The sequence below is a fragment of the Lissotriton helveticus genome, chromosome 4_2 (assembly GCF_964261635.1).
Source record: "Lissotriton helveticus chromosome 4_2, aLisHel1.1, whole genome shotgun sequence".
In the NCBI taxonomy this organism is placed as follows: domain Eukaryota; kingdom Metazoa; phylum Chordata; class Amphibia; order Caudata; family Salamandridae; genus Lissotriton; species Lissotriton helveticus.
In genome coordinates, this window is record NC_136064.1 from 100,255,122 (window position 1) to 100,276,813 (window position 21,692).

At 48.2% G+C, this 21,692-nt stretch overlaps 1 protein-coding gene across 2 annotated transcripts in view; it reads right to left on the reverse strand.

Moving 5' to 3' along the window:
• The window catches only part of IL2RG (interleukin 2 receptor subunit gamma), a 175,067-nt gene that overhangs the window by 32,519 nt on the left and 120,856 nt on the right, over positions 1-21,692 (reverse strand). For both annotated transcript variants that reach the window (XM_078640206.1, XM_078640207.1), the window contains exons 6-7: positions 14,517-14,679; positions 6,189-6,285 (exon numbers count right to left, since the gene is read on the reverse strand). In XM_078640206.1, the coding sequence (XP_078496332.1) occupies positions 6,189-6,285; positions 14,517-14,679 (260 nt within the window). The remainder of the gene's footprint in view (positions 1-6,188; positions 6,286-14,516; positions 14,680-21,692) is intronic.

Here is a 21,692-nt window from a genome sequence, read left to right on the forward strand (position 1 = left end):
GTTTCTGGCGCTGATGCACTTGTTAAGTGTCTGTGAGGGAAGCTTGCGCTGCTGCTGCTGCACTTGTTCAGTCTGTGTTTGAGGGTTCCAAGGTTTCTGGCGCTGATCCACTTGTTAAGTGTCTGTGAGGGAAGCTTGCGCTGCTGCTGCACTTGTTCAGTCTGTGTTTGAGGGTTCCAAGGTTTCTGGCGCTGATCCACTTGTTAAGTGTCTGTGAGGGAAGCTGGCGCTGCTGCTGCTGCACTTGTTCAGTCTGTGTTTGAGGGTTCCATGGTTTCTGGCGCTGATCCACTTGTTAAGTGTCTGCGAGGGAAGCTTGCGCTGCTGCTGCTGCACTTGTTCAGTCTGTGTTTGAGGGTTCCAAGGTTTCTGGCGCTGATCCACTTGTTAAGTGTCTGTGAGGGAAGCTTGCGCTGCTGCTGCTGCACTTGTTCAGTCTGTGTTTGAGGGTTCCAAGGTTTCTGGCGCTGATCCACTTGTTAAGTGTCTGTGAGGGAAGCTTGCGCTGCTGCACTTGTTCAGTCTGTGTTTGAGGGTTCCAAGGTTTCTGGCGCTGATCCACTTGTTAAGTGTCTGTGAGGGAAGCTTGCGCTGCTGCTGCTGCACTTGTTCAGTCTGTGTTTGAGGGTTCCATGGTTTCTGGCGCTGATCCACTTGTTAAGTGTCTGCGAGGGAAGCTTGCGCTGTTGCTGCTGCACTTGTTCAGTCTGTGTTTGAGGGTTCCAAGGTTTCTGGCTCTGATGCACTTGTTAAGTGTCTGTGAGGGAAGCTTGCGCTGCTGCTGCTGCACTTGTTCAGTCTGTGTTTGAGGGTTCCACGGTTTCTGGCGCTGATCCACTTGTTAAGTGTCTGTGAGGGAAGCTTGCGCTGCTGCTGCTGCACTTGTTCAGTCTGTGTTTGAGGGTTCCACGGTTTCTGGCGCTGATCCACTTGTTAAGTGTCTGTGAGGGAAGCTTGCGCTGCTGCTGCTGCACTTGTTCAGTCTGTGTTTGAGGGATCCAAGGTTTCTGGCTCTGATGCACTTGTTAAGTGTCTGTGAGGGAAGCTTGCGCTGCTGCTGCTGCACTTGTTCAGTCTGTGTTTGAGGGTTCCAAGGTTTCTGGCTCTGATGCACTTGTTAAGTGTCTGCGAGGGAAGCTTGCGCTGCTGCACTTGTTCAGTCTGTGTTTGAGGGTTCCAAGGTTTCTGGCTCTGATGCACTTGTTAAGTGTCTGTGAGGGAAGCTTGCGCTGCTGCTGCTGCACTTGTTCAGTCTGTGTTTGAGGGTTCCATGGTTTCTGGCGCTGATCCACTTGTTAAGTGTCTGTGAGGGAAGCTTGCGCTGCTGCTGCTGCACTTGTTCAGTCTGTGTTTGAGGGTTCCATGGTTTCTGGCTCTGATGCACTTGTTAAGTGTCTGTGAGGGAAGCTTGCGCTGCTGCTGCTGCACCTGTTCAGTCTGTGTTTGAGGGTTCCAAGGTTTCTGGCTCTGATCCACTTGTTAAGTGTCTGTGAGGGAAGCTTGCGCTGCTGCTGCTGCACTTGTTCAGTCTGTGTTTGAGGGTTCCATGGTTTCTGGCTCTGATCCACTTGTTAAGTGTCTGTGAGGGAAGCTTGCCCTGCTGCTGCTGCACTTGTTCAGTCTGTGTTTGAGGGTTCCATGGTTTCTGGCGCTGATCCACTTGTTAAGTGTCTGTGAGGGAAGCTTGCGCTGCTGCTGCTGCACTTGTTCAGTCTGTGTTTGAGGGTTCCAAGGTTTCTGGCTCTGATGCACTTGTTAAGTGTCTGCGAGGGAAGCTTGCGCTGCTGCACTTGTTCAGTCTGTGTTTGAGGGTTCCAAGGTTTCTGGCTCTGATGCACTTGTTAAGTGTCTGTGAGGGAAGCTTGCGCTGCTGCTGCTGCACTTGTTCAGTCTGTGTTTGAGGGTTCCAAGGTTTCTGGCTCTGATGCACTTGTTAAGTGTCTGCGAGGGAAGCTTGCGTTGCTGCACTTGTTCAGTCTGTGTTTGAGGGTTCCAAGGTTTCTGGCTCTGATGCACTTGTTAAGTGTCTGTGAGGGAAGCTTGCGCTGCTGCTGCTGCACTTGTTCAGTCTGTGTTTGAGGGTTCCATGGTTTCTGGCGCTGATCCACTTGTTAAGTGTCTGTGAGGGAAGCTTGCGCTGCTGCTGCTGCACTTGTTCAGTCTGTGTTTGAGGGTTCCAAGGTTTCTGGCTCTGATGCACTTGTTAAGTGTCTGCGAGGGAAGCTTGCGCTGCTGCACTTGTTCAGTCTGTGTTTGAGGGTTCCAAGGTTTCTGGCGCTGATCCACTTGTTAAGTGTCTGTGAGGGAAGCTTGCGCTGCTGCTGCTGCACTTGTTCAGTCTGTGTTTGAGGGTTCCATGGTTTCTGGCGCTGATCCACTTGTTAAGTGTCTGTGAGGGAAGCTTGCGCTGCTGCTGCTGCACTTGTTCAGTCTGTGTTTGAGGGTTCCATGGTTTCTGGCTCTGATGCACTTGTTAAGTGTCTGTGAGGGAAGCTTGCGCTGCTGCTGCTGCACTTGTTCAGTCTGTGTTTGAGGGTTCCAAGGTTTCTGGCTCTGATCCACTTGTTAAGTGTCTGTGAGGGAAGCTTGCGCTGCTGCTGCTGCACTTGTTCAGTCTGTGTTTGAGGGTTCCATGGTTTCTGGCTCTGATCCACTTGTTAAGTGTCTGTGAGGGAAGCTTGCCCTGCTGCTGCTGCACTTGTTCAGTCTGTGTTTGAGGGTTCCATGGTTTCTGGTGCTGATCCACTTGTTAAGTGTCTGTGAGGGAAGCTTGCGCTGCTGCTGCTGCACTTGTTCAGTCTGTGTTTGAGGGTTCCAAGGTTTCTGGCTCTGATGCACTTGTTAAGTGTCTGCGAGGGAAGCTTGCGCTGCTGCACTTGTTCAGTCTGTGTTTGAGGGTTCCAAGGTTTCTGGCTCTGATGCACTTGTTAAGTGTCTGTGAGGGAAGCTTGCGCTGCTGCTGCTGCACTTGTTCAGTCTGTGTTTGAGGGTTCCAAGGTTTCTGGCTCTGATGCACTTGTTAAGTGTCTGCGAGGGAAGCTTGCGCTGCTGCACTTGTTCAGTCTGTGTTTGAGGGTTCCAAGGTTTCTGGCTCTGATGCACTTGTTAAGTGTCTGTGAGGGAAGCTTGCGCTGCTGCTGCTGCACTTGTTCAGTCTGTGTTTGAGGGTTCCATGGTTTCTGGCGCTGATCCACTTGTTAAGTGTCTGTGAGGGAAGCTTGCGCTGCTGCTGCTGCACTTGTTCAGTCTGTGTTTGAGGGTTCCATGGTTTCTGGCTCTGATGCACTTGTTAAGTGTCTGTGAGGGAAGCTTGCGCTGCTGCTGCTGCACTTGTTCAGTCTGTGTTTGAGGGTTCCAAGGTTTCTGGCTCTGATCCACTTGTTAAGTGTCTGTGAGGGAAGCTTGCGCTGCTGCTGCTGCACTTGTTCAGTCTGTGTTTGAGGGTTCCATGGTTTCTGGCTCTGATCCACTTGTTAAGTGTCTGTGAGGGAAGCTTGCCCTGCTGCTGCTGCACTTGTTCAGTCTGTGTTTGAGGGTTCCATGGTTTCTGGCGCTGATCCACTTGTTAAGTGTCTGTGAGGGAAGCTTGCGCTGCTGCTGCTGCACTTGTTCTGTCTGTGTTTGAGGGTTCCAAGGTTTCTGGCTCTGATCCACTTGTTAAGTGTCTGCGAGGGAGGCTTGCGCTGCTGCTGCTGCACTTGTTCAGTCTGTGTTTGAGGGTTCCAAGGTTTCTGGCTCTGATGCACTTGTTAAGTGTCTGTGAGGGAAGCTTGCGCTGCTGCACTTGTTCAGTCTGTGTTTGAGGGTTCCATGGTTTCTGGCTCTGATGCACTTGTTAAGTGTCTGTGAGGGAAGCTTGCGCTGCTGCTGCTGCACTTGTTCAGTCTGTGTTTGAGGGTTCCAAGGTTTCTGGCTCTGATGCACTTGTTAAGTGTCTGTGAGGGAAGCTTGCGCTGCTGCTGCTGCACTTGTTCAGTCTGTGTTTGAGGGTTCCATGGTTTCTGGCGCTGATCCACTTGTTAAGTGTCTGCAAGGGAAGCTTGCGATGCTGCTGCTGCACTTGTTCAGTCTGTGTTTGAGGGTTCCAAGGTTTCTTGCTCTGAAGCACTTGTTAAGTGTCTGCGAGGGAAGCTTGCGATGCTGCTGCTGCTGCACTTGTTCAGTCTGTGTTTGAGGGTTCCATGGTTTCTGGCGCTGATCCACTTGTTAAGTGTCTGCAAGGGAAGCTTGCGATGATGCTGCTGCACTTGTTCAGTCTGTGTTTGAGGGTTCCAAGGTTTCTGGCTCTGATGCACTTGTTAAGCGTCTGCGAGGGAAGCTTGCGGTGCTGCTGCTGCACTTGGTCAGTCCACTAGTGAGGGTTCCAAGGTTTCTGGTGCTGATGCACTTGTCAGGTGTCTGTGAGGGAAGCTTGCGCTGCTGCTGCTGCACTTGTTCAGTCTGTGTTTGAGGGTTCCATGGTTTCTGGCTCTGATGCACTTGTTAAGTGTCTGTGAGGGAAGCTTGCGCTGCTGCTGCTGCACTTGTTCAGTCTGTGTTTGAGGGTTCCATGGTTTCTGGCGCTGATCCACTTGTTAAGTGTCTGCAAGGGAAGCTTGCGATGCTGCTGCTGCACTTGTTCAGTCTGTGTTTGAGGGTTCCAAGGTTTCTGGCTCTGAAGCACTTGTTAAGTGTCTGCGAGGGAAGCTTGCGATGCTGCTGCTGCTGCACTTGTTCAGTCTGTGTTTGAGGGTTCCATGGTTTCTGGCGCTGATCCACTTGTTAAGTGTCTGCAAGGGAAGCTTGCGATGCTGCTGCTGCACTTGTTCAGTCTGTGTTTGAGGGTTCCAAGGTTTCTGGCTCTGATGCACTTGTTAAGCGTCTGCGAGGGAAGCTTGCGGTGCTGCTGCTGCACTTGGTCAGTCCACTAGTGAGGGTTCCAAGGTTTCTGGTGCTGATGCACTTGTCAGGTGTCTGTGAGGGAAGCTTGCGCTGCTGCTGCTGCACTTGTTCAGTCTGTGTTTGAGGGTTCCATGGTTTCTGGCTCTGATGCACTTGTTAAGTGTCTGCAAGGGAAGCTTGCGCTGCTGCTGCTGCACTTGTTCAGTCTGCTATTGAGGGTTCCATTGTTTCTGACACTGCTGGACTTGTTAAGCGTCTGCGAGGGAAGCTTGCGCTGCTGCTGCTGCTGCTGCACTTGGTCAGTCCACTAGTGAGGGTTCCAAGGTTTCTGGTGCTGATGCACTTGTCAGGTGTCTGTGAGGGAAGCTTGCACTGTTGCTACTGTGCTGGACCCAACCTCAACTAAATTTCCAAAAGAATATTTTGTGTTAGAGCCATTCTCTCTAAAGTTGTCTTTAAATCCTATCCCACGTCATGCAATGTTACTGGATGAATGTCAGTTACAATCCACCATTGATAATACACTTGCGGAAGAGCCCTCAGCTGAGGTACAAAGTTGTCTTTCTTTGAGATGCTGTTTCCCCCAATGATCAGTGGCCAGTGACTCAAAAATGGACATACACATGACCCTTCCACAAAGGTCACTGTATGAGAAGCAGGGAGGGGCCTCACATGAAGTTTGTGACCAGGGCATCGCTAAAGCTTCCGAAAGGCCTTGGGTGAAGACAGAAATGCTGTGCCTCTGCCCTACAGGAGCAGCCGGCGTAGCGGCTTGATACAGTGCTCACAGCGAGGCAGGCGCAGGAGCTTGGCTTGCAGAGTTTGCGCAGGAAGCGCCAGTACTTCATTTGAGCTGGTGGTTTCAGGTGCTCAGCACCAACACTTAATTGGCAGCACCTGCACTTATGAGAGTCTGCCACATGGTGGCGCTGTTTGTCTGATTTACAGTGAGCACAACAACAGTTGTTTACTAATTCATTATACGTCAAAATGCTAATATCTGCCGCCCATGCCAATCTTATAGCCTTGGGGGCCCGGAATAGTCTGAATTGTCACACTTGGTTAGTAGTTGTGTTGGTACCGTCATTAGCAGTGCTGGCCAGGGCAATGGGTGACATAGGGTGCATTGGCCTCATGAGGAGGGCCCTGGCACTTACTCTTATTTATACAAATGAAGCATTGGGAAGAGCATAGGGGAGTGGTGGAAGGCACCGGTACTATGTCTCGCCTGGTGTATCTCAGCGCCACCTGCTGGCAGAGGACAGAGACTGCAGTTAAAACAAAAGGGGAGGGGTTCCTGCTCTTACCTTTCAATGCGCAGCAGGGCCAAGGCACAGATAATCACCAACACGATGGAAAAGCAGATGATGCTGATGTTCTGCGTGGTCAGGAACCCATCGGGCTCTGGAAGAGATGACAAAGCAGAGCAAAGTGAGGAGGGAGGAGCTGCAGCGATTAGAGTAGATTCATAGAGGTCCCTTGAAAGCTGAACACCCCCCAAACACTCTTGTAGCAAAGAGATCTCTCACCCTGTTCAAAACCCTGATCCCCCCTCAGAGGCCTTATCTGTAGGATGTGTTCTACAACCCAAGAATCCAAGCCACTTACTTAACACCATTTGAGACCTGAGGGGAACGCAAACTAGGGGCGAGAAGCCCAGACTAAGAATAGGAGTACTTATGGCGGATAGTCCCAAAACACACGGGAGCATCCCACAGAGAGGATCCGCCTAGAAGGTGATGTATCATTGGTATTTCACACAAAAGAGAAGGGGAGACGGTCAACCACTGAGTAATCCCCAAACCCTCTATTACAAACTATACACACCAAGAGGAGTAGAGAGGAAAAACAATACTAGGCAAAACATGCAGGGGCACCAATGAAGTTAGTAAAACTGCCCTCACTCACACACAAGCCTGTGTGTGCATTGCTTCATCATTGGGTCTGCTTACAAAACACCCTGGCATAGCCACGCACAGGATGGAGCATACGGGAGGAGGAAACAACACAAACAAAACACATAAATGGGTGAGTGCAGAGTGTTACCAACTCTGACTGGGAACCGTGATAGAAATAAGTGCAGTGAGAAATAAATCTAAACTCACATCAACCCTCCTAGGACTGCCTAAGTCAACATGTTTCGACCGAATTTCATGTGCCCAAATTAACGAGTCACGCCGGTCTTCTTCAGGACTCCTACCAGTCCCAGTCAAGCACCCTGTTACCTTATTCTGGTTAATACTCAGAGTACATACATGCAGCAGTTCTGGCGTGTGGAGGTAATTCCCCTGACACGGGATACATGTACGAGTTTATTAGTGTTATAAGCTTAAAATGACGCGCGGGCAGGGGGAACCCCTAATGATACAACTGTCCCGTAGAAGGTTCTAGCCCAGTCGGCCTGCCTCGGACCCGCTGTGTAATCATGGCGGGTCCGAGGCAGGCCTTCTGGGCTAGAATCTTCTACGGGACAGTTGTGTCATTAGGGGTTCTCCCTTCCCGCAGCCATTTCAAGCTTATAACACTAATAAACTCAAGGGGGCTTGACTGGGACTAGTAGGAGTCCTGAAGAAGACCGGCGTGACTCGGTAATTTGGGCACATGAAATTCGGTCGAAACATGTTTACTTAGGGAGTCCTAGGAGGGTTGATGTGAGTTCCTCATTTTCTCACAAATAAACCCATCCCTTCTTATTTTTAATCCTGACCGTGGGACCCAGGTATAAAAGGTTTCATAGGGTACCCACAAGGCAGTTTTAGATTTATTTCTCACTGCACTTATTTCTATCACGGTTCCCAGTCAGGGTTGGTAGCACTCTGCACTCAGCCATTTATGTGTTTTGTTTGTGTTGTTTCCCCCTCCCCTATGCTCCACCCTGTGCGTGGCTATGCCAGGGTGTTTTGTAAGCAGACCCGATGATGAAGCAATGCACACACAGGCTTGTGTGTGAGTGAGGGCAGTTTTACTAACTTCATTGGTGCCCCTGCATGTTTTGCCTAGTATTGTTTTTCCTCTCTACCCCTCTTGATGTATCAATGGTACCAAAATCTGATAAGGTTAGCTGGATGTACCCTGCGACACTCATTGCGGCCGGAGCAGCCACGCATTTTATTGTGTTATTTTGGAAAATGTTAGAATTTCCTCTGATTGCATCATGGTTTAATAGGCTGTGGCTATTGCATGCTCTAGAACAGTTAACTCACAAATATCCCCATTATGAGAAGAAATTTGCCACCTGACGGCAACCACAATTGACCGCCTTTCTAAATTGGAATTTTTCTGTTTGACTGAAGAGGGTAGGGATTCTGCAACAGTGGAACAAAAGTCGCTCGCCATCCATCCCCTCTCGACGTCATGATTTACCACAAAATCAGAGTTCTCCAGACAAGGTCCCACCGGGCCCCGCCCCTGGTCCTTAGTTCCCTGTGACTGGCCCAATCCCCCTCCTCTCTCTGACTTCAGCATCCTCGATCAGCCCCACCCCCTTCCTTCTTCTGCCTCCAACATGGACTTCCCTCAAGGTCCTGGCCGGATGATGGTTGCTTTAATGTTTTGTTGAAATGTTTAGATACGGTCTGTGCATGTTTTACAATACTCCGCGGGTCAAGGTGGACCATTCTAAAATCCTACTGCCCTAATGCCATTCTCTATCAATCAATCAATCAATCAATCAGTCAATCAATCAATCAATCAATCAGTATTTGTTAAGCGCGACTACCCGCAAGGGTCTCAAGGCGGTCTATGAGACTGCCTCTGGCTTTGTTTATCTTGTACCGATGAACGATGATACTGCATTCTATTTTTTTACAAATCTGAAAATGTTTAACAAGAAGATCTGAAACAAAAGCTAACCGCCCCCTCCCCCCAGGACGCTGGCCTGAGCAACGGGCAGGCGGCCCATTGTTGGGTTAACGCGGTCCATTGTTGGGTTAACGCGGTTTACCATCTCTCCGCTCTGGCATCTAGAACTGATGCTTGTGATCCACCCAAGAGTGGTTCAGTCTCCACCACTGGATGAGTCCCAGCTGCTGAAACTGAACTCCACCAAGTCTATAGGCAACGCTCCTGGGGCCATCATCGACTTACCTATCCCCCTCACATTCAGTGCCACCAACCTTGTTTGGAAGCAACCACACTTTTTGATCAAACTTTTTCTGGGAATCTGATCTCACCATAGTGTCCTAGATGAGGGTTTGTCGATCTCTGAAAGCTGGAGAGAGTTAATACATGTATTTGTACCATGGAACATATGGCGTCATTTATGAGAATTTGGCTTAGGGCAGCACCGCAAGTCTTCAAGCCAATGTGAAAGGGCAGGGACGCATTGTATTTACCTCGTAGGGTGCATTCCTGTCTTATCTCCTGCATTGCAACGCATTTTGCTGCTCGGCGTCAACGCAGGCACTCTTGAACCATGGTGCGTATGCCTCCGTTACAGGCAAGATTGTTTTTGTGCAGGAAGGGGCACCTTCCTACACAAAAAGAGGCATTTTCCTCATTTTATGTGCGCTTCAGTATGCAGTACACATGGAAAGAGGAAAAAACGAGGAGAAATACAAATATTTCTCTTCGTTACGCCCGCTCTGGGGAGGTGTAAGGTTTTGGTTCTGTCCAAGGTTACATGCTCTTGTAAATCCGGGGAAGCGTCAAAATGCATGCGTGCTACATGGGGAAACCCACTGCACCACCCACGGAAAGCCTCCCTGGCAAAGAGTAAGGCAAAACAGTGACATGCGACATCATATGTGTGAGACCACGCAAAGCCATGCAGAGTGGCTTTGCGTCACCTCATAGATATGATTGAGAGGTTTGCGCCGCCTAAGCGTAAACACAAGTGAGGCTCCAGTGGGGCAAGCCTCTCATAAATAAGCCCATTGTACGGTGGCTGGCATGTGACAAATTCCATGAGTGGTTATGGAAATGCTTTGCTTTCTGTCTGGCCTGTGTGTCTAATCTATGTTCAAAAGTAGCCTCAGCTAGTCTACTCTTAAAGGGTCCTTGGATCGCTCCCAGCTGGGTAGCTTCCGGCAGTGCCACATCTGGGCAACCGAGAAGTGGACACAACATGGTACCCCAGTGGATGAAGAATCGTAAGACGCGTGGGCCCAAAAGTATGCCTAAGGAAAGCAACTGCTGCAGTTTTACATCACAGCTGCTAGACATTCCCTGTCTTGGTCACACAGCACCTAGAACAATCACTGCTGTCATGCTGGGGACATAGGTTCAGCAGCCCCCCCACCCCATACCCCAGTAAATAATCAACATCTTTCTCCCACTGATGTGAGTGTTTTCTTGTCACAGATTTGTAGAATAAATGTGCCGCAAGAGTTCAGGAAATGCAGTCTATAATATCTGGGTCTACTAGGTTTAAATCCACAGAGTGTAGGCTAGATTCAATTCTGAATATCTTTTGGGAGGCTAGAAACATGCCTGCTGTCTTCCTGAATGACTGCAAAAAAAACAATTGATGGTCAGAAGGTTGAACAATGTCATACATTCACCCCAGTACAGAGATCAGGGCCTAAATGTGGGGAGGAAAAGCTTTTTCTCACCTTGCGCCCAAAATGTGGAATCAGCTACCTGCGGCACTCCTCCTCACGCACAACTACCTCAGCTTTAGAAAGAATCTGAAGATATTCCTGTTCTAAATACTATGGTCTCATTTCTCTCTAGTTCTCAGCTCGGAGATACCCCATTTGGGGGGATTCAGCCGCTTTATAAGACATCTAAATAAATCTAAATAAAATAAATCCATCGGTATTTTTTTATGCACCCCATGCCATTCCAGTTTAAACCCAGCCATATGCAAATCAGTCTTGACCCCGCTCCCCATGAGAAAGGTCAGCCAAAGGGCCAGCCCAGGTCGTCCCTGGACTACAAACAGGCATCCTAAGATGGTTTTGGGGTTTCACCCCTCATCAGCCAGGCTAGCTTGACTCCAGTGGCATGGAGAGTATGGGACCCACGTCTGGGCTTACCCGTCCCACTCGGGGTGACAAATGCAAAAAGAACAATTAATGGACACAATGCTGAACAATGTCAAACATTCACTCCAGTACAGAGATCTGGGCCTTTTTTTGTTCTCCATGCCCTTCCAGTTTAAACCCAGCCATATGCAAATCAGTCTTGACCCTGCGCCCAATGGGAACAGTCCATCCAGAACTGCTTGGCCAGGTCCTCTCTGGCCCAGAAACAGGATCTCTGATTTTACTTTTTTTAACTTACTTGTATGTATTCATTCCTTTTACATTGTTTTTGAGCACTACTGCCACATTTATTTTCAGTCAGTTCAGTTTGAAGGATTTATCTCAGCATCCATTAGTGTGGCTAGCAGATACAACAGGAATGCAGCAACTACCCACACAGTTGAATAATAACATTCTAACATACTCAAATACATCAAACATACTAAATTAACACTCTATGATAAATGACACAGTAAGATCCAATACATCTTCCCCATTTAATCTGATGTAGCAGTCAAAACTAAATATACTAAAATATCAAACACATAAACAATGTAAAAGGAAGGAAAGAATAAACATTTCATCATAAAGAACACGTAATCTATTAGGAAGGATATTCTTGACAGACGACCTATCAAACGCTCTTTCATCTGGATTCACTGACTTTGCTTCACTGACCTCGACTCTCCACTGGACACAATCAACAACTTTGCTCAAACACAATCCATTCTCTAATCTCAGAGCTTTCTTCATTACCTGTACCACCTTCATAGGTAAAGAGAAACGTGAATCATTTTTCCTGTGACTTTGTGGTAACTTGACCCTAACTATATATATATATCACCCACATTCACATTCAGTTTCCTGCACTCAGCTTCCTGTGTCTTACTTGTGCTCTCCTATACTGTGTTCCCACATTGTGTATCAGTTCCTTCGGCAAATCCTTCTTGTCCACGCATGATCTATTCTTTTAGTACATGCAACTTCCCTCTCAATAATATAAAAGGAGAAATCTTAGTATTTGAGCTTGGAGTTATGGGAATAGCCCATAGATGTTTCAGTTCTAGTATCCAATGTAAACAACTTTTCATGGGCAATTGAATATTTTCTTTGACAACTTTGTTACACCTCTCCATTAAGCCATTGCATCTAGGATGATACAAAGATGTGGTAACGTGCTTGATGCTCAGACTGTACAAAAAGTAAGTCCTTTGATACCAATTGTGGACCTTTATTGCTGACAATCTCATCGTGCACACCTTCCCTGGAAAATAATTATTATAGAAATTCTACAAACTGTCTGAAACTGAACTCCTCAAAGACTGAGGTTATGCTTTTCAGCAACAATCCATCTTTCTGGTCCAACAACTGGTGGCCCCATGAATTAGGGATTCTGCCTACCCACAGTGACAAAGCAAAAAACCTTGTGGTAATCATTGACACTAACTGATCCTTTGAAGGACAGATAAATCATATCACTTCCTCATGCTTTTTCATCCTGAAAACTCTAAGGAAAGCGTTGCAATATATCCCAGCAAGTCTACAGAAGAGGGTAGTAACTCTTATCTCCTCCAAAGTAGACTATGGCAACGCCCTCTTAATCAATATCCGAAAGTGTTTTCTTCAAAAGCTACAAACACTACAGAATGCCGTGGCACGGCTACTACTGGGCATTCCAAAACATAAACTAGCTTCCAAGTACTGATACAACTACACTTGCTCCCTATTGATAAACGTACTACAATCCTTCTCGTCCTCTACGCTCATCCACAAGCGGGAATCTTATAATCCCCAGATTTAAAAAAGCCAATTGGGAAGGGATAGGCTTCATTGTTTGCACATCTAGGCTGAGGAACTCTCTTCCAACAGTACTTAAAATTAAGCCAAATCTGTTGGACTTTAGCAAACCTCTAAAAACCTGTCTCTTCCGCAAATAACTGTCTTTCTTCCAGATCCTCTTAGCTTTATAGTCCGCCTAGCACTTAGATACCCAAGGGTGATAGTCGCGCTTTATACATTTTAATTTAATTTAATTCAATTTAAGTTAATTTATTTCATCAACAAGACATCCTGAAAATAGTTCTCCCCATTTATGCCTCCCAACATTTCCATTAAATGCTATAACATAGCCAATGGGGAGCGCAATCCAAAAGGCATTTATTTGAAACAACATGTACCTTCTAGAGTGACAAAGAAGGTAAGATGACGAAACTGCTCATGCAAAACTACCTGGTGATAGGCCAAAGCCAGGTCAAAAGTGGCAAATACTTTTCCTTCTTTGATCAATGACAACATTTCAGTAATATTCAGAAGCATGTGTCTGTCAACCCAAATCCTAGAATCTAGATGGCTGAGATCCACACACATTCTCAAGGACCTGTTGGTTTTGCCTGTTAAAACCATAGGCAACAGGCAGTTTAACCACTCACTGGGATCTATCATGTCTTGAGAACACACTTTATCCACTCCTTTGTGTAATTCAACTCTGTCTGTCATTGGTGCCCTTCTAACCTTAGGTACTATTGGAAGAGTGTAAGGTTTGTGTTGAATTTTGTGTTTGAATACCTTCAATTTTCCTAAAGCTACTCCAAACATTTAAGAAAAACCTTTCTTCCCAGAGAAGTGCACCACCATACATTATTTTCAACAAAACTTGGTCAGAATTATTGGGATCTAATATTGTCCCTAAATTCCTTTGCTTTAACCTGCCCAATAAAGAAGGCCCATTTTTGCCCCATACACTATAGCTGGAGTCCTTTGCCTTTAAAAAACACAGTTGAACCAAATTCTCCCAGGCCCTCTATGGACTTACCACCATATGCTACTGGCTTGACAATGGTTAATTTTAATATGAAGTACTGAAACTTCTCCCAATCATTCACTCCCTATCAGTGTAAAAGGGGATCCGCAATCCGCCATAACATTCCCTGACATATCTCCGACACGGATCTGACTGCAGGGCCTCTGGATTAGACCTCGGTTTACTTGTAGAAATGATCTGTCTCCCCCTCACCATCTTTCATGTCACCTGACTCAAGACACAAGGTCACACTCTCATCGTCAGATTCTGAGGTGGGCCACTGAAGTCTCGAGCCGGCCCTGACTCATCTCCAATGGCTCTTGTAGCTTGGAACCCAAAACACCTTGAGCTTATTTTTATTAGATGATGATGACGATTATGATAATGATTATTATGATGTTGATTATGATGATGATGATAATGATGATGATTATAGTAATGATGATGATGATTATAGTAATGATGATGATGATTATAGTAATGATGATGATTATGATGATGATTATAGGAATAACTTATCGGAAGACAATTTCCCAAACTTTAAACATTATAACAATTAATAAAATAGTTGATCATTTTTAAAACTCACAATAAAAACAGGGTTGCCCACCGGTACCTAAAGATCTGTGAGTACCCGCTTTCCAGTCCACACTCAAGTCCTACAATGTGCACACTTGCAGAGCGCATCCTTACCTTCTGTCGGCCTCTTGCCCCAGTGGATCAGCTCACTCCAGTCACGCTCCACTCATACAATGTGCATACCTGCGCAGCGCATCCTTACCCTCTGTCGGCTTCTTGCGCCAGTGGATTGGCGCACTCCAGTCACACTCCACTCACACAATGTGTATGCTTGCGGAGTGCATCCTTACCCTCTGTCGGCTTCTTGCCCCAGTGGATCGGCGCACTCCAGTCGCTCCACAGGTTGGTGGAGGCACACAGCCAGTACACCTTGGCACTCACGTAGAAGGTGTAGAACTTCTCGGGATCCGCACTAGGGTAGGTGAACTCAAACTGGTTCTTAACCTCGAGCTCCTGTAAAAGCATGGATTTCCTCAATCAGAAGGCATTACACTAGGTAATATTCCATCTCATCTCAAAAAACTTTATTTCAGCTAAAAATAGCCATACAAGCACACATATAAAAACTACATTACATTTGATTAAAAACAGAGTTAAAAAATGACATGTGGTACATTGCATTATCACAACAAGGGCCTCGGAGAATACCAGCAAAGTAGATAAAAACATATAATATGGACAAAATTCATTAGCAACTCATTTGGCCTTCTAGCCCCGGCCCCACATTGTTGTGTAGGTGAGTGAATGGTAAAGTGCTTGTGCAACATGTAAATGTAAATGCCAGCATTTGTAAAACGCAGAGATACCTCCAACGGAAGTGTCCCGGCACTGTCCGTATACCACTTAGGAGCCCTTCCTGGCTTTTCCCTGTGAAATGCCCACTCCTGGGCACCCCCAAGGTGAAGCCAGGCATCCTAGCGTTGTTGGGGCCGTTGTGGAGATTAAGCAAGCTATTGCCCAGAGTTGCAGAGTGAGACTCATGATTAGAATAGGCACCGAGGCGAGAATTATCAGGTCCGAGGAAATTGAGCCCAAGACCTGCCGAGGCGGGTACTGAACCCTGGTCCCGGACCAGACCTCTGCATCAGGGTTCTGCCGCTCTAACCATTGAGCCACACTTCTCCACTGTGGCAGATTGTAGCCACTCTGGCAGATTGTAATTCCATTTTCCTTCTGCCTCAGACCCCAGCCCCATGATGTTGCTTAGTTAGGGTGGTAGCAAAGTGCTTATGCATCATATACACATTCTACTAATAGTTTAAGTGCTTGTGCAACCTACAGGTAATCTTAACGATTACTACTTTGTCTAGAATATTAAGTTCATAAGAGGCCCTTATATAGGCAAGAGATGCCCCTAATCAAATCTAACAACAATAGACAACCGAAGAGAGAGGAGATACTCAATACCCATTTTGGGCATTGTAGTAAAAAAGTTTTCTTGAAAAGTTTTAAAATGCTTGCTAACAATTTACAAAGATACCAATGAGAAACTAGAGACTAGGGGCATATTATCAAGCACGGAGTTAAAATTATCGCCGCGTTAGCGGCAGGAAACTGCTGCTAAAGCGGTGATAATGGGCTTGATAATATGCCCTTGAGAATTCCCTTAGAAGCCCAGGTTGACACCAAAACCTGGGCTTCTATTGGAACTCTCAAGGGCATATTATCAAGCCCATTATCGCCACTTTGGCGGCAGTTTTCTGCTGCTAAAGCGGCGATCATTTTAACTCTGTTTCCTGATAATATGCCCCCAGGTTCGTCGTGGGAGGTACAGTACAGTGTTTTGACCCATACTAGAATGTTGACTTTAAAATGGCACTGCGCACACACAACATTGAAAATAAAAAAAACATGCAACAGAAGCACAATGGGTGGATGTGTGTCATATTTCAATATCCTGTATGCCTCTCTACTGTGTTTAACTTCCAGGTTTCTACATAATAATAATAATAATCCACATTTGTAAAGCGCACAATCACCCGTAAGGGTCGCTAGGCGCTGGGGGCCGTTGGGAAGATTAAGCAAGCTATTGCCCAGAGTCACATGGTGCTGGGCTAATCTGCCGCCGGTGCCGGGGATCGAACCGTGATCCCCAGAGTCTGGAGTCAGTCGCCCTAGCCGCGGCGCCACACCTCTTCTTACATATCTGGCGGAGCCAGTGCGACCGTGCCTTCTTATAGCCTTGGCAGATGAAAAATACATGGATATCTGACTCCTCTCTATTGCTTCAAGCTGGGCAGCCTTGATCAGGACTAATCACCCATTTACTAGTAAATATGCTCAGTGGGAGCACCCCGTGCCTGAATTGGAGATATACTTTTTTGGCCAAAAGTGGCTGTATATCATTCAAGACTAGTTCTAGACTGTATTGGTCTTTGATTTGGAGAAGCTCGAGTGTTAGGCGACCAGCTGTGGAATTCTTTGTGGCCTGAGTCCGTTTATGTTCCCTATTGCTCACCACTAGGGTATTCCTGGGGGTAGCAAGACCGGGTTCTTCTGCATTGGTCCACAGGCCATGTCTCCCTATTGCAGCACAGGTGTTCCTAATATGTATCAACCAGGCGAGTTTGCCCGCGCCCCAGAGCCACAGCACTTTTCTCAGGTCTTCTCTATAAGTTGACAGTTCAGGGGTGCTCCTTAGGCGACGCCAGAATAAAAGAGGTCGTGAGGGAAGCCTGTTAGACCTGTCAGCCCTAGGTTGGTCTTTCCCCACTTTTTTCGCCCTTGCCTCATTTTTCCCACCTTCTTTTTGTTGGCCCTTAGGTCTCCGGGCACCTTTCCATGGCCAATCCATGTTAGGGTGCAGGTGCTCTCTACTACAAACATGGCTGCCACTGGCCCCTGCTACTGCAGCGTGGTCTGTTTCTAGTAGCACCCTAGTTGCCAGGAGCTGGCTTGGACCCCATACATTGTTGCAATGCCAGCCTGCCATCGCCTGCCCATAGGTAGAGTGGGGAAGCTCCTGAAACCTTCCAGAAGAAAGGCGGAGCCTATTTTTGCCGCCTTAGAGAGTGGTCACCTGACCTGGGCATATATAAGCAAGGGAGGAAACGTTTTTAAGTCAGTTGGGGCATCACTGACCTGGGGGACCCACGCAGGAGATTTAGGCGGTAGGGCCTAGTCAGGGACCTATGCCTATGGGAGTGACAGGGCTGAGGTGCTGCCTCCCAAGTAGAGTGAGGTATCCTAGGCTAGATAAACAGTAGAATGTAATGGCTGTGCACTGCTTGTTAATCCAATCAGGTATGCTTTATATATTGTGCTCCTAGGAGTACTCCCTGCTCAGGAGTACAATAGTATTCTATGAAGATAGCACCGACACGGGATGTGTGGGTGTCTCCTAGGGCACTGACTTGTGTGCTGAAAAAATCCAGCAAAAGTTTTGTAACAGAGTGTTGAGTACGAGATATTTATTTTCATAAACGCGAAACCCATTTAGACTTAGATACATCAAGTAGATATGAGATTACTATGCATTAAGATTTCTTGCAGCGATATTAGAATGGAGATTCTCATGACTATTTAATTCATGTTAAATGTATAAAACTTTGCGTGTAATAGAGGAGTTATAGTTATATTCCTTGCTTTTCAGACTTCCCTGACGAAGGCCCAGTGCCGAAATGCATTGGAAAGATTGTTGTGGTTTACCTAATATGGAATAGTGAATATGTAAATTGAAACATGAACATTTGAACAAATAAGGATTTTCACACAAGTATGAATAAAATACTTTGAAAACATACAAGAAACATTTGAAAGATAACTTTATTTACAAAACTTTGCTGGATTTTTTCAGCACACAAGTCAGCGCCCTAGGAGACACCCACACATCCCGTGTCGGTGCTATCTTCATAGTATCCTAGGCTAGCCCACTGATCTGGCCCGGCGGGAGGGGAACCCAGGGACCATCTTCAGTGACCTGAGAAACTTGACCAGCCTTCAACTCAACCCCCCCCCTTCTTAAGAAACAACCCACTAAGGGCGCCAGAATAACCAAGCGTCGAGAAGTCTACTTGCCCGTACTACAGAGGACTACTGGGGGATCGACCAGGTACTGGACTGTGCTGTCCCTGCGCACTCCCTGCTTCCACCTGGGCCTGTGCGGTCCTGCCTGCCTCCCCCTGACTGAACTGCTTGAATTCCTGTCTTGCCTCACCCCCTGCTGAATTGCCTCAGGAGCGCTGTAACCTGCTCCCCTCATAAGTGCTGTAATCCGGCTGAAGAGACTGCTGGGCGCTCGCCCTAGAACTGCCTTTGCGCCGGCCCACTGAACTGCCTCAAGCGCTTCCCTGCTGTACCCCTAAGGAGCGCTGTAAACCCCCCCAGTCGCGATCCTCACCAAGCGCCGTGTGTCCCTTCAAGCGCTCACCTGCAGTGCCCGGCGAAGCGCCGAGATTGCCCCCGGGCGGCCCTTGGTGCCAGGAGAGGGCCGCCGCCATGTGCTTGTGGGCCGCGCCCGGCCCGAGACTCTGCTGTCCCTGCGCCTGCCTCCAGAGCGCTGGGGAGGCCGCCGCGACCATCGGCCCGGCTGTGTCACGACTGGAGGCCCCAGCCCCCGGGCCTAGTAAATTCCTGTCAGCACATCAGGAGCCTAGGCCGCGGTAGGCCTGAAGCCGGCTCCTGCCCCACGTGATGGGGGAACACCTCTGCCCCGCCCCTCCGAGCACCGCACAGCCATTGGACCTGGCTGGCGCGCCCCCGAGGCAGGCACCGTGATTGGTCCCTGCAGCCCGGCCCCTCCTCTGTGGGTCCGGGATTGGTTCCCGGGCCGTGGAAGTGCCTGGAGGCCCGGGAACAGCCAGCAACCTCGCCGGAGGGCCCCGAAGGAAGCCCGGGCCCTCCCGACACTGCGAACCTCCTCAAGGGCTCCTTGTGGAGCCGAAGACCAGAAGGTAACCCCCGGGGGAGGTGGGCGGCCGCGGAAGGGAACGCGGGGCCCCAGGGAGATCGAAGGGGGCCCCGGGGCCGCCCCTCCCCTGCCGGGACTGTTGTTAGGCCCGGTGGCCTTCATTAACTGCCACAGGAGACCGAGAATTGGTGACTGGACCCCGTTGGCCCTAATCTCGCCAAGGAAGGCCCTGAACTGGGCTAGAGCCCCCAAAAGCCACCGTGGGTCCTCAGCTAAGGAAAGTTAACCCCTGGCTAGGGGTCTGGTTCTGCATAGGAAAGTACTGTTTCATGTTGCCTGATTCCTAATATGATTCACTCCTGGAAGAAGGGGAGAGTTACTCAAGCTAAATGTAGGCTAAGGTAGACCCTGATGCCTGAGTGAATTGTTGAGTTATGAAGTACCTTTGCTTGGTGCATTACTCATTCTTAATGAGGAGCACATCGTACCTGAATGCCTACAGTGATATAGGGAAATGTTTTATGCCTGCTAACTGAATTGATAATTGAATGCCTTGTACTGAATTCCTTGCAGGGGCGGGCTTCATGGCATAATTATGGAGATGTGCTATATTGCTTATTGACTTACCCCTTTACTACTTCAATGAAATGGTTATTCTGAGTGAAATGATTTAATGAAATGTTCTGCCTTTGATTAATGCTATTTACCGCGACAGGTTATACTGAATACTGAATTGCGCTCTGGATGAAGGGATCTAATGAAATGTTTATCTTTGATGCATGGCTCTAGATAAATTGATTTGATTTTTACTCAGGCTCACTGTTGTGGTCTCCATCTTTGCGTGTGCACTTAAAGTCTCAGTGGTTGTGTGTGCTGTGTAGTCACTTAACACCTGAGCTTTCGGGTGCCTACCTGCTCGTGCCAGGCTACCCCCGGGGAACTGGTGACCCCAGTTCTTACAAAGCCCGTCCTGACACCGCCGCCTGCTGCCACTACTGGGGAAGAGGAGGACCAGGACTACCGGTCCCAGCCTCACACGTGGCAGCTGCCGCCCACGTCATTTGCTCGGGCCCGGAGGCGCCATGAAGCTGCTTACGAGCTCCCACAGCCTGGGCATACCCGGCCGTGCCCGGGCTGAGCCGAGGCCAAAGGCAGGCCTATCTGCGCCCGTCAGAGCCAGGAAGAGGCTGGGCTGGGCCACACCCCTAAGGTTGGACATCCGGATTACTGGAGCAAAGGTCAGACTTAGATTCTCCTGTGTTTTCTCATCTTAAAGAGTCCCAGTTGTAGTGACTCTAACTTAAGATCATCTTCGTGTTCTGGGGGTTGCTGCCAATTTTGCCTACAACAGACCTGTTCCTTTTGCATCGTCCTGAAGTAAAGGTTTGGCTGAGGGAAGTAGGATCTAATAATCTGCCGTAAATCCTTTGTAACGGCGGACTAAAATCATGGGAAAGCCAATGGTGCAGGCAAATCCCAACTGCAATCCCCCCAAAATGTACAGCCTCCCCAGCAATCTTCCATTGACCAGATGCTCCAAAAGGCAATTGGAGCAGTGGCAACGGAAATCGAACGAACAGAAAGGCGCTTATCGCTGAGCACAGATCTTGTCCCACCTCTTTCCATCCAGAATGATTCACCTGGCCCACCAGCGCAGGTCCTAGATTCGCCCACCCAACACCCAATCCCAAGTACTAAGGTATGCAAGACACCTGGCCCTGGTGCACTCCTGGGAAAAACTCGTACTGCAGCACCACGAGCAAGTAAACGTAAGCCACTGTAAACACCAGGTCAAGCCGCAAGAAGCGTCCCCCAGAACGCCTGACGATCAGGGAACTATGGTGATGGGACTCTTGTTGCAAGGAGGCTTGGTACAGCCTCCCTGGGTATATAGTCCGGTCAAGGACATGCAGGCCCAAATGAGGGCCATTGTAAGGGACGAACTTAACACCCTTTGGGAAACATAGATAAGTTTGTGGCTCTGGTTGAAACTTGGGCGGGAAAGATTGAGGCTCCTGTAAGGGGGACAACCTTCTAAACACTTTGGGCCTTATTTATGAGGCCTTACGAAAGTTTTGCGCTTCCGATGCATCACTTTTTGTGATGCATCGGCGGCGTAAAACATGCCTCCTGGTGCGCCCTATTTACAAAGTGACGCATCTAAGCAGATGCGTCACTTTGTAATTCCCTGTGCTACATTATACTTGCATCAGGTATAATGCATGCAGGGGGGGCGTTCTCACGTACGTCTACGAGACTTGTGTCACTTTTGTGACACACTCCAGCAATGCGTCACTTTTGCGCATCTGACGTATCTGTAACTCCTTGCGACATGGTGCGTCATACAGTAAATATGACGCATCCATCATGTCCCAAGGATGGTGCACTGAGAAGTGTCGTATCGCTGCTTTCACGCAGCGATGCGTCACTTCTAATAAATAAGGCCCCTTGTCTCGCACCAAGATCCACATCGCACTACGGTAGAGCATCTACTGCCAAGTATTCTGCCTCCATACCGTACTCAAAATCATATTAGTCAGGAGGGAGGGATCAAACGGCCGAGTCATGTAGAAAGGCTTAAGACTAATGATTCACAAGGCAGACAGGACAAGCCCAG